This window comes from Phalacrocorax carbo, chromosome 8 (genome assembly GCF_963921805.1).
Source record: "Phalacrocorax carbo chromosome 8, bPhaCar2.1, whole genome shotgun sequence".
Taxonomy (NCBI): domain Eukaryota; kingdom Metazoa; phylum Chordata; class Aves; order Suliformes; family Phalacrocoracidae; genus Phalacrocorax; species Phalacrocorax carbo.
Genome location: NC_087520.1, coordinates 23564152 through 23576732, shown reverse-complemented (window position 1 = coordinate 23576732; position 12581 = coordinate 23564152). Strand labels below are relative to the sequence as shown.

General features: G+C 56.7%; 1 protein-coding gene across 3 annotated transcripts; it reads right to left on the bottom strand.

The window, feature by feature from the left end:
• Positions 1-3290: 3290 nt before the first annotated feature.
• Positions 3291-12502, bottom strand: ELMO3 (engulfment and cell motility 3). Of its 3 annotated transcripts, XM_064459140.1 has the most exons (20): positions 12179-12502; positions 12067-12107; positions 11881-11953; positions 11754-11804; positions 11119-11288; positions 10156-10255; positions 9900-10051; positions 8768-8846; positions 8376-8426; positions 7899-8021; positions 7590-7721; positions 7214-7318; positions 6630-6738; positions 6274-6410; positions 5999-6162; positions 5766-5878; positions 5453-5557; positions 5030-5112; positions 4684-4764; positions 3291-4492 (listed from the first exon to the last, which is right to left on the bottom strand). In XM_064459140.1, the coding sequence occupies exons 1-20, from the start codon at positions 12254-12256 to the stop codon at positions 4280-4282; spliced, it is 2160 nt and encodes a 719-aa protein (XP_064315210.1). In that variant the 5' UTR covers positions 12257-12502; the 3' UTR covers positions 3291-4279. The 3 variants fall into 3 exon arrangements, with proteins under 3 accessions (XP_064315210.1, XP_064315211.1, XP_064315212.1); XM_064459141.1 differs by lacking the exon at positions 4684-4764; XM_064459142.1 differs by lacking the exons at positions 7214-7318; positions 7590-7721; positions 7899-8021; ... (7 more) ...; positions 12067-12107; positions 12179-12502 and having other exon boundaries at positions 6274-6366; positions 6630-6716.
• Positions 12503-12581: the final 79 nt, after the last annotated feature.

Genomic DNA, 12581 nt, shown 5'->3' with positions numbered 1-12581 from the left:
TCCCCTGGGCGGTTCCGCCACCCCCAGCCCCAGGGGATCCTGAGGTCCTTCCCCTGGCCAGCTGCGTAGCCCGGGGTGCCTGTGCCCGCCCCTCCCTTCCCATCTGTCCCCCTACCCCGTAGAGGCCCTGGGCTGCTCCTGCCTGTTCCCTCCCCTTGGTTATATTTTTCTGGGATTAAATGGAACAGCGTGGGGGTTGTTAGTAGTTAGGAAAGGATCATAGTTAGCAGAGGAAACACCTGAGAATTTTAGAATATTCAAGGCAGTAAATCATAGAATCACAGAATGTCCTGAGCTGGAAGGGACACACAAGGATCATTGAGTCCAACTCCCTTCCCTGCACAGGATAACCCCAGATTCACACCATGTCCCTGAGGGCCTTGTCCAAGTGCTTCTTGAATACCGCCAGGCTTGGCACTGTCCATGACTGCCTCCCTGGGGAGCCTGTTCCAGGGCTCCACCACCTGCTGGGTGAAGAACCTTTTCCTAATATCCAACCTAACCCTCCCCTGGCACATCTTCCTGCCATTCCCTTGGGTCCTGTCATTGGTCACCAGAGGGAAAAGATCAGTGCCTGCCCCTCCTCCTCCCCTTGTGAGGAAGCTGTAGACCTCGATGAGGTCTGCCCTCAGTCTCCTCTTGTGCAGGCTGAACAAACCAAGTGGCTTTAGCTGCTCCTCATACAGCTTCCCCTCTAAACCCTTCACCAACTTCGTGGGCCTCCTCTGGACACTCTTGTAGCTTTATATCCTTAATGTACTGTGGTGCCCAAACCTGCACACAGCACTCGAGGTGAAGCCGCACCAGCGCAGAGCAGAGCAGGACAATCACCTCCCTCAGACAGCTGCAATGCAGCGCTTGATGCACACAGGACACGGTTGGCCCGCCTGGCTGCCAGGGCACACAGTTGGCTCATGTTCTAATAATACTTAAGCCAGATAGGAGGGTATTAGCAACAAATGGCCCATTAACAAGAACCTCCTAAAAAACCAGAAATCACTAGAAGTTCAAGGACTGACAGTGGAAACATCCTGCTATAAAGGTTGCGGAGATAAGGGAAGGCCACAAATCAGTCAGCAGTGATAAAAGGGAACATCTTGGTCCAGAAGGCACTGAAAAACTGGACAATTGCCAAAGCTCAGTAACTGGGGGACAGGTAATTCTGGCAGGGGGAGATTGCAAGCACCAATTCAGGTGAGGGATGAAAGGACTGCCCCACCATTCCTCTTGAGCATGTGCAGTGAATTAAAATCACACTGTAGCTTTACATTTAAGCGAAGAAAATACAGACCAGTGGAAGAAGAGGATACTGTCAGGTCAATAATTTTGTGTGGATAGGGTCGTGTGTTAACTGTCATGTATAAATGTCAAAAAGGAATTATAGTAGGTGTGCATGCTAGGAGAGGTTCCCCCACATACCTGGTGCCAAATAAAGTCATGCCTGCTCTTAAATACACCCAGTGTTAAAGAATTTTATTCCCAGTTTTTTGTGACACCTTGGTTTCTTGGAGAAGGTGACTAACTGCACACCAGCAATGCCGGGGTCCTGCACAGCCACTGAGAACCTGACCAGCAGTGGAGCCAGCTGTGTTGCTCTCAACTCCCAGAGTAGCTCAGCGGGCTCCTAGGAGGTGGATAGGTGCACGGGACAAGAGCCAGGGCTGCAGAGTCTGCCCCTGCAGGGTGGCAGGCTCACACCAGCCACCTTCACCAGCCCTGTCTTTCCTTGCAACAGCTCCTTTTTTTCCAGGATGCTTGCTCTCCAAGCTTCAAACCCAAGAGGCAGGGGCCCACTTGCAGGAACTGAGCTGGTTCAACTTTTTACCAGGACCACCTGCAGTGCTCTGAAGCCTTCCTAGGCTGGAAACAGCCTGAGTTGTAGCCTTCCTTGGAGGTAACTTGACCCCTTGCCTGCTCCTCTGCTCAACAGTAGGAATAAAACCCTCCTGCCAGTCATAGAATCATAGAATAATTAAGGTCGGAAAAGACTTCCAATATCATCAAGTCCAACCCCCAACCCAACACCACCAGGCCTCCTAAACCATGTCCCAGAGTGCCATGTCTACATGTTTTTTAACACCTCCAGGGATGGCGACTCCACCACCTCTCTGCACAACCTGTGCCAATGCCTGACAACTCTTTCAGTAAAGACATTTTTCCTAATATCCAATCTAAACCTCCCCTGACGCAGCTTGAGGCCATTTCCTCTCGTTCTATCACTAGTGACTTGGGAGAAGAGACCAACACCCACCTCACTACAACCTCCTTTCAGGTAGTTGTAGAGAGCGATAAGGTCTCCCCTCAGCCTCTTCTCCAGGCTAAACAGCCCAAGTTCCCTTAGCTGCTCCTCATAAGACCTGCTCGCCAGACCCTTCACCAGCTTCATTGCTCTTCTCGGGACACGCTCAAGCAACTCAATGTCCTTCTTGTACTGAGGGGTCCAAAACTGAACACAGAATTCAAGGTGCAGCCTCACCAGTGCCACGTACAGGGGGCACTATCACCTCCCTGCTCCTGCTGGCCGCCCTATTCCCAGTACAAGCCAGGATGCTGTTGGCCTTCTTGGCCACCTGAGCACACTGCTGGCTCATGTTCAGCCAGCTGTCAACCAGCACCCACAGGTCTTTCTCCACCGGGCAGCTCTCCAGCCACTTTTCCCCAAGCCTGTTGTGACCCCAGTGCAGGACCCGGCCCTTGGCCTTGTTAAACCTCACCCAGTTGAGCTCAGCCCATTGATCCAGCCTGTACAGATCCCTCTGCAGTGCCTTCCTACCCTTGAGCAGATCTACACTCCCACTCAATTTGGTGCCACCTGCAAACTTACTGAGGTTGCACTTGATCCCCTCATCCAGATCACTGATAGATATTAAACAAGACTGGCCTCAAAACTGAGCCCTGGGGAACGCCGCCTGTGACTGACTGCCAACTGGATTTAGCTCTGTTTAACACAACTCTGGGCTCGGCCATCCAGCCAGTTTTTTACCCAGCAAAGAGTACACGTGTCCAAGTCATGAGCAGCCAGCTCCCCTAGGAGGATGCTGTGGGAGACAGTGTCGAAGGCTTTGTTAAAAGTCCAGGTAGACAACATCCACAGCCTTTTGCTCACCCACTAGGTGGGTCACCCTGTCACAGAATGAGATCAGGAGATCATCCTGCAGGCTTCTTCATGCTCTGTGCTGCAGCTTCCACAGTGCTGCAGCACAGTTCCACTTGTGCCTGCTTCAGTTCCTTTTTGCCCGCAGTCAGCCTGACACCGCTCCCCAAACCTTGAGAAAGGACACGGCCCCAAGTTCTCCACAAGTGTTTATTGTCCCAGTATGCCGGAGGCAGGGGCACAGTCAGAGTCCCAGCGACCTGCAGCTGCAGTCACAGGCTACACCTGATGGAGAAGCTGTAGGCACAAGGAGGTGCAGGGTACCAGGGTGGGAGCCATGGGGGCCAGGGAGGAGGTAGCTTGTCATGGTGCAGTAGTGCAGCAGCATGGCTGAAGTGTGCAAGTACCCGCCTGGGGCAGGGGAAGGCACCAGGATTGGCATGAGCACCAGGTAGCAAGGGTAGACCAGGGTGTCCTCACCAGTCACTGCAGCAGCGAGCCCCTGCCCAGCTGAAATGGTGGTGGGAGAGGGGGCTTGTACCCTAAACACCCCCCCCTTCCAGGACTAGGAGCTCACATGGCTCAGCATAAAAATGTTTCAGTGTGCATTGGCCTGGCTGGGCAGGCACTCGGTGCTCTGAGATGCTGTCTGCTCACCACACTGAGTGTAAAGGGTGATTTATCCTTTTTCTAACTGCTTTCTTGGCCAGAAAGGATCCCCCAACACTGACGGAAAGCCAGGCAGCAGAGATTTGTACCTTTGTAGTGCTGCCCCCCTCCAGCTGTCCCAGGGCTGCCTGTACCTTTATTTCCACCCACATCCTTGCCCTCTCTGCCCAATGCCAGCTGCAGTGGGGGGTCAACACCACCACAGAGGCATTCGGCTGTCTGGAAAGTACTTCGTCTTGCCTGCCCGTAGTAGGGGGGCAAAACATCCAGGTCACCCCCCTTCAAACAGGAGCCCAACGCACGGTGGCGCAGCCCCATGCTCTTGCAGGAGGGCAGGACACAAGCAGAGAAGGGTGGGAAGTTCACCCTGGGACGGGCAAGGTGCAGGCAGTGCATGCCCTGCCTGCCCAGCCAGCACCTGGGCTTGTCCCTTTGGGCAGGAGATGGAGGGCAGAGCCTGGAGTAAGAGGTTTGATTCTGGGAGGTGTAGGGAAGGGATGGGGCACAGGAAGGAACTCACTGCTCTGCGTGGCAGAAGTCGTAGCAGAAGTTTAAATTGCTGGGGGGGTTTGGGACAGGAGGGGGGGTGTCAGGGATGCTGATATTCTCCAGGTCCAGGAGCCGCAGCTTGAGCTCCATGGACAGCAGGACATCGAGGTCCCTCTGTGTTCGCTCACTCGTCATCTCCTTGCCCAGGAGCACGTTCAGCCCATCCATCCAGAGGGAGACCTGAGGAAGCAGAGCACAGGCATCTCCGGCACCAGCCCTGGGCAGCCAGAGAGCTCACCTCTCCCTGCCCTATGGCTCCCATCCCAGAGAAGCCCGGGAGAGTGGGCTGGGGAGGCCACACATGACTCCCTTCCCCGCCGGCTGTCCCACCTGGCTACAGCATGCCTCCCCAGTGGGACCCTGGAACTCACCTCATACCGGGAGGGGGCAATGAAGTTGAGGCAGTATTCCTCCATGTCATACACGATGGAGAAGGCCAGCTCCAGGATGTCCTGTGGTGACAGCACAGGGGGTAGCCTGCTTCTCAGCTGGATTCTTTCCAGCTCCAGCAGGGTTCAGACCAGGAGCTGCCTCCCAGCTTCCTCCCCTGCACCCCCGAAGACCCAAGAGGTCTCCAGTCTCAAACTGTGTCAATAACCTGCTACCGTCCATAAAACCACCCAACCTGCCATGATCTATGCACCACCAAAACCCATCAGCAGCTTGGGAGGGGAGCATGCTGGGCCCCCTGTGCAAGACAGGGTGGGAGGTGCTGACCTTGTTCTGCTTCCCAGAGCTCTTCTCCTTCATGTGCGGGCACTCCTTCCCCACAAGCAGCATCTTCATGTCTGCCACAGGAACTGGGGCAAGTGGAGGAGCTGTGAGCACCCATTCTCCTCTCCTCTCCCCAGGTCTCCGGCGCTCAGAACCCAGCAGAGCCCAAGTATGGGGGCTTGCAGCCATCCACAACTCTGGGTGCAGGGGGCTCAAGCCACTCTGCAGCACCCTCTGAAGAGCCAGACTGCCCCAGCCCGAACTCCCACAGCTCCCAGTCCCACAGCACCGTGGGCACTGGGCCACGCATGTGGCAGCCAGGCAAGAGGAGCAATTCCGCCTTAAGATAGCCCCAGCACATCACAGCTGGGGTGTGCAGAAGGCTCCCCTCTCTCCTTCCCACCCTCTCTTTCTCCCATCACCTACTTTTCTCTGGCAGGCTCTCAATGGGGGGAGAGTGCACCCCCTCCTCCACGTCCCCATAGTGCAGCACCTTGTGGTTGGGTGACAGGCGGCAGTACCAGAGCTTGTCTGCAGGAGAAGTGCTGTTGGGAAATGCTCAGCCCCTCCCTGCTGAGGTCCCCTTTCCCGGGTGGACAGAGCTGCCCCCTTATCAGCACATCCCACTTGCCGGGCATGCTACTCCCGCAGATTAATTGTGACTTCCCCAGTGGCAGAAGACGTGGGGACAAGCCTCTGCCCCCCTCCCAGGACCCAGGAGCAGAGGGCTGGCACTCACCCTGCCTGCGGCGGCTGCTGATCTTGCGGAAGAGGGTGCCCTCGCAGAGGTGCAGCAGGCGTTGCTGTCGGATCAGCTCCAGGAGCTCTGGCTTCAGCCTCTCGCGCAACTCCCTGGGGTGAAAGATGAGCATGGCTACTTCAGCAGGTGCTCACTGACCTCCCCCAGCCTCACAGCATCCTCCCCTATGGCCCCCCATCACAGCTCCAGCTCCCTGCCTGCAGCCCACTCACAGCACGGGCACAGCCAGCGTCTCCTCCTGGTGCAGCCGCTCCGTCTGCCGCAGCTTCAGGATCTCGCTGTAGTTCAGTGCATTCACTCTGGTCTTGAATAGCTCCAGGGATGTGGGCTTGAGGGACAGGGTTCTGGTGATCTGCTCCCGCACCACCTGCAGCACCTGCAGGGCCCAGGATGTCACTCCCAGTCTGGTGACGCTCACCAGAGCCCCTGAATTTGTGCACAGCCCATGGTCCCAGCTCCCACCTGGGGCCCCAGCATCCCCTCGCACCTTGTCAAAGTCCTCCTGAGTAGCACGCATCTCCTTCCAGGTCTTGTTCACCAGCTGGATGCAGATGCAGAAGAGCTCTTCAAAGAAATGATCCTGCCCGAAGAACATAGGGTAAAAGGCCTGAGCTGTCTCCGAGCCTGCAGTGAGAAGAACAGATGATGCCAGACTCCCCAGTTTTTCCAGGGGATTTCAGTGTCCAGGAGATCCTGGACATTTTCCAGCCTTTCACCTGCTGTCGGCCACGCCAGGGCCTGATGGCCCCATGTCTGCAGCCCCCTGCCCGACAGCTTGTTCTTACTCCTGCCAGCCAGCAGGCAGCAGGGCAGGGAGAGGGACAAGTCAGGGCACACACGTACATGGCTCTCCCACGTGGAGGATCTCACAGAGGATCAGGGTGAGTTGGATGCTGCTTCGAGCGAAGGGGCATTCGTGTTTGTCTTCCCGGCTGCTGTTCTCAAGGACAAACTGATGGAGAGGGTTGTTGGCTTGCATTACATAGGCCATGGGCTTGGAGGAAGAGCTGTTCCCCCCACCCTGACTTGGGCCATATCTAGCAAAAGTAATTCACTCTCCCACAAAAACAGCCCCAGTCTCCTCCTCCCCTGTGGCAGTAGGGGAGCCGATTGCAGGCACAGAAGGTCAGAGTGTGCTTAATGCTCTGCAGCCACTGGCTCATTTTGCCCAAATCACCCCGGTTTGCTCAGACGTGAACAGAGTCTGGAAACCAAGGCAAAACACCAAAAATTATGGGGACCCTTCAGTGCCACCAGCCTCAAACAGCTTCCACCCACAGGGAGGACTCGGCTCCATCTGAAACAGGGCAACAGTAGGACACTTGCCCAAAAGGGACATCCTCGCCTTGGTTTGGCCAAGAACAGGTCACAGGGAAAGGAAAAGAAGGTGGAGATCCACCAGCACCTCTCCGGCAGAGAGCACGCACCCTGCTGTATGCGTTGGGGGTGTGCCTGGAGAAATACACCATGTTGTCGAGGGCAAGAAGTCCAGGCGGGGCACGGCGGAGGTCCTCTGCTGGGTTGCTGTTGTTCTAGGAGAACACAAAAGGATGCAGTTTAGCAACTGCTACTTTCTTCTCCGAGCAGCAGAGTCCTCCTGATGCAGCCATGGGGTTTGCCTTTTGAATCCTGCAGCTCCAGAGCACTCACTGTTTAGCAGTGCCGAGGGACAAGAAGGGAGGTACTGCCTAGTGGCCCATCAGGATCAACAGGACACCAGGCTTAGGGGAGCCATCAGAAGGTGCTGCCAAAGCCAGGTTGCGGAACCAGCGTGGGGCTGGGGTGGGGGTGCGGGGGACGCACCATGAAGCCCAGCTTGCGGAACTCCTTGGCACACAGGGATCGCCGGCGCTCGGTGCTGAAGTTGCTGGCAGGCGTCTCGCTCTCTGACTCAAAGGCGGTTTGGCGCAGAGACTGGAGGAGCTCCCGCTGTTCCTGGAGGGAGAGCGGAGAGAAGGGCATGCTGCTGAGCCCCACGTAAGAAGGTTCTCCCAGGACAAACCAGTGATTAAATCAAATTCCTGGGTTCACCCAAAGGCAAACCTTCACCCGCCTCTACTTCCACAGGTGGAAGAGAGCAGGGCCAGATTTGCAAGGGGAGTGCTCCCAGACCTGTGAGTAGGGATCCATGGGGGTCCTCATGCGGCACTCGCACAGGTTGAGGCTGATGGACTGCAGCACATACAGGTAATGGGCCATCTCATCCCCCGGCGGCTCTGAGCTGTGGATAATGTTCTACAGGAGACCACGAGTGAGAAGGTTCCCCCAGGCTGCTGCTCCTGGTTCCTCCAAGCCCAGAGCAAAACAGCCAAAGCCCAACAGGTCCTGCTGCTTGAAGGGGCATGAGGAAGCAGGCAGCTCCCCTTGAGGTTTGTCAAGAGCTGAGCATGCTGAACCGCAGGCAGCCGGGGGTGCTACCCTGGGCACATGGTGCCACCACAGCAGCACCCACAGGAGGCATTGTGGAAGAGGTATGTGGCATGTAGGCAGGCACAGTCACCAACAGCAGGGGCTGAAGGAACAGGGACTGGAGGGGAAGGATAGAGGATGAAGCACAGAGCAGACCTTTGCATGACCCCAGCTCCTCACCTTGTGGATAAACTGCCTGATGTTCTTCTCCCTCAGGTATTCCATCATGTCCTAGGAAGGGAAGAGGCTGTGAGATATTCCCCAGCTTGGGACACCACCATTTCCCAAAAAAAGCTGGTGTTCCCTCTGCAGACCCACTTTTCTGCTATGGCCTGGCTTTGGGCCACAGGTAGGATGGGAACAGAAAGGAACTGGCAGCCTCAGGAGTGACACTGGTGAACAGGAAACCTGCCCCGAGCTCCCACTGCCCTGGCAGCCAGCGTGAGACAGCAGAGGCCTCTTGGCAGAGCAACTCTGCGACAGGGATACTGAGGTGCTTGGGTCTGCAATGCCTACCACCCTGCCATCACCCGGGCCTGCCTGCTGCCCATGGGCAGAGAGCAGCCCCTTACCCGTCGCTCAGCGTCAGTTGCAGCCAGCAGCAGTGCAATGAGCAGGGCCATCGCCTTCAGCTGCAGCTCAGCATTTGTCCTGCAGAAGGAGGATGATGAGGATGGGAAGAGTCACCAGCTCTGAGGATGGCCTTGCCCTCCCCAAGGCAGAGTCCTCTCCCGCCTTCACTGCTGGACCCCACTGCACAGAGCTGGGGGACCCAGAGAGGCCAGACCAATGAGTGAACAGCTGCTGACAGCAGGACCGGGGGTGAGATGGTCCCCCCAGCTGTGACTGCAGAGCACCCATGGATGGATCAGATACTGCTCTGCACACATCCCTGGGTGCAGCATCTTGGAGCTGCAGGAGAACCCAGGGTGAGCAGCAGACTCAGCAGTCTGGCAGGAGCCCTGGACACAAGCCTCTCCATTTTCTAGAAACAAAAAACTCCAAAATGAAGAGATGCAGAGGTATGAGGCAGATGGGGGAATGAAGAACCTGCCTTAGCTGAGGGATTTAAACTCTTTTGTTCAGTACAGCACCACCACCCCAAGTTGCAGGGAATATACTACCACTCCTAAATACACCAGAGAAAGGGAAGGATGAATCATAGAATGCCCTGAGTTGGAAGGGACCCACAAGGATCATTGAGTCCAACTCCTGTCCTTGCACAGGACAACCCCAAATTCACACCATGTCTCTGAGGGCATTGTCCAAGTGCTTCTTGAATATCATCACGCTTGGTGCTGTGACTAGCTCCCTGGAGAGCCTGTTCCAGTGCTCCACCACCCTCTGGGTGAAGAACCTTTTCCTAACATCCAAAATCCCAACATCCTCCCCTGGGACATCTTCCTGCCATTTCCTCAGGTCCTAAGAAGAGCCAACACCAGAAAAAATGCCAGTCAGTGAAAGAACCAAGACATCTGAATGAAACAGGCCATGAATGAAAAAACCTGACCTGGAAATGGGATGGTTCCTAGGACAGTCTGTTCCTCCCCCAGCAGTGGGGACAGGACAGGCTACCCACCCACAAGTTGTTTAGGAAGGGACAATACAACGTGCCATCAGCAACACCTGGAGAAATCCCTTCCATTCCCTCATCCCCACCAGCTTTGGGATGGGGGCAAACGGCACTCTGGCCTCTCCACTTACGCCTGCAGGTGGGTCAGAAGACGATCCAACGTCACTTCTTTTTTGACTAGATCAAAGAGGAGGTGACTGGTGGGTACCATGTTCTCCAAGATAGACAAAGAGAGCTGCTGGACAGATGCATCCACCACGTTCATATTGACATAACTCACTATCTACAAGACACAAAACCATCTGTCGACGGTAGGCTAAGCCTGGGTGACGAGGGCAACAAGGAATCCCAAGGGCTTAGGCTGTGGAACCTGCAGAAGGCACTTACCTTCTTGATGAAGGCTGCACTAAGGATCTCCCAGGAAACAAAATCATGTTCCATCAGCTCCATGAAGGCCTTCAGGGTGTGAGCTAGCATCTCCCCTGTACTGGAGGAACAGGTGAGCAAACGCAGTGAGGTGGGTACAGATACCCCACAGTCTCCACCATAAGGCAGGAGTACAGCTGCACATTGGTGGGCACATTAGAAATAACTAGAGAAGCAGAGTGCAGCGAGCAGAAGAAAGGAAAGGGAGACCGTCAGGTAAGAAATTGGACTCTTGCTTAGTCATCCCAGGAAGTTGAGGCAGAGGAAGTTCGTTTCTGGAAAGCTGCATTACCACAGTACAAAGATCACTGCAGACACGCCCTCAAGAAAGCCAAGCCACCCCAAATCCCTCCCCCTCCTTCCAAGAAACATGCAGTGAGCTGCTTGGTTTTGGGCTCCACATCCTCTGTGAGATAGGAGCTCAGAGGAGATGCACCATCACATCCTGAAAGAGTCAGGCAGGCACTAGTTTGGCACCCAGGGTTTTCCTGAGCTGCCTGCAGACCTCTTGCAGCTAAAACCTCATAGCAGAGGGATTATTCAGGCTGGCAGGAATGAGCAGCAGCAGAGGCTACAATCATCACAGGAGGCTTGCCGGCAGCAAAAACCCTGGGGCCGCAGATGACCCAGCCAGGAAAGGGATGGGAGGTTAAAGTCTGGGCACATTCACAAGGAGTCAGGACCACAAGACCCCTGGGGACCTACCCCCAGCTGCCAGCATCCAGGGACACAGCTGCGTACCTGCAGGTAAGGAGCCTGCAGAGCCAAGCACCCTGCTGCCAGCACTGCCCTTCATGCTGCAGCGCAGGGATTAACAAGCCAGGAACATGAACCCAGTCCACTCCAACACCAGGCTTAGAGCTCATACATCATTAACAAGGCAGAAGTCAAGAACCGCAAGGAAAGTCCTCTCCTGATACTCACTCATTCCCTTCTTCCACAATATAGAAGATTTGTTTCAAGCCATTCCTGTTGATGAACTCCTGAGCAAAGGTAACATCTTGGGAGAGGCTCGCGAGCTTCTTCAGCGAGTCAGTCTTCACATCCGAGTTGTTGCTCTGGATCCCACTGTACAACCTCTCTGCTTCTTGGTCCTACCAGGAAGGAAAGAATCAAGCCAAAGGGGCTCATCAAAAGACAATGAGAAGCTTGGAGAAGGCTGGAAGAGCTTAAGCACAAGTTTTGGATTGAGGCTCAGGTTAGAGTAGCCCTGGGGAGGCGCTGGACCAAGAGACAGAGCCACCAGAGCAGTGACCAGGAGGAGCTGAGGAAGGAGGTCAAGCTGGCACAACACTAAGAACGCTTGACGAGTTGGCCCACATGTCCAAAGCATCTCAAGATGATTTAGTTTCTCTTCAAACTCCCCCAAGCTCTGCTGAGGGAGCATGAAGGTTGAGACAGGCCTGATGGGTCTGAGGCACCGAGAGGAGCCGTCATGAGCCAGAAGTCGCCGAGTGAGGCAGTGGCAGAGGGCTTGCAGCACCGCATTGCCCCATCGCAGGGGGACATCCCACCGCAGCACGCAGCGGAGAAGGAGACGGGGGGACAGAGGGATGTACCGGGGAGGTGGTCAGCCGTAAGATGCTCCCGTTCTTAATCTCACCGCGGTTCTGTAAGGCGATAGGAACCAGTGAGCTGGCGAGCACCATGCTGGCGGGGCAGGGGAGAGATCGGGGGACGTCTCACCGACTCGGTGATGTAGGTCTGCCGCCCGTCCGCGTACTGCAGGGCGTAGCGCTCGGCGTTGGGCAGGCTCCACCTGCGGCGACAGGCGACCGGTCGCAGTTCCGCAGGGCTAGCGCCGGCTGCCGCCGGGCCTGCCCGACTGTGGGCTGTCACGACCCGGCGGTGGGCGGCGGGTGCGGTACTCACGCGTCGCAGACGTCCTTGAGCACGGAGGCGAGAGGCTTGGTCTGCAAGCGAGAGGCCGCCCGTGAGCTGGTGTCAGGGGTCCTGGGGGGGGCTTGGGGGTGCCGGGCCGTACCTGCTGGAGCTCGATGAGCTGGGGGATGGCTCCCACCATCTGGATGGCGATCTTCACCACGTCCTTGGGCGGCGGCATGGCTCCCGCGGCGGCACCGTCACCGCTCGGCACGGCTCCCCGCCCCGCCGCGCCGCAGTTCCGGGTCGCCGCTGCCGCCGCCGCCTCCCGGAGGGCCCCTGCCGCCAGCGGTCTCGATGGCCGTACCGGACCCAACCCCGAGCAGGCCCGGCCCGGCCCGGCCCCCTCACCTGAGCGGGCGCGGGCTCGGCGGGACCCACCTCCGCGGCGAGGACAGGGCCTCCTGCCGGGAAAGGGCCCGGCCCCGCCCCTGGGTGAGGGGGACGGCCGGCGCCCTGCTTTTCGGGGACACCCCGGCCCTCTGGACTCAGCAAAAGGGAGGCAC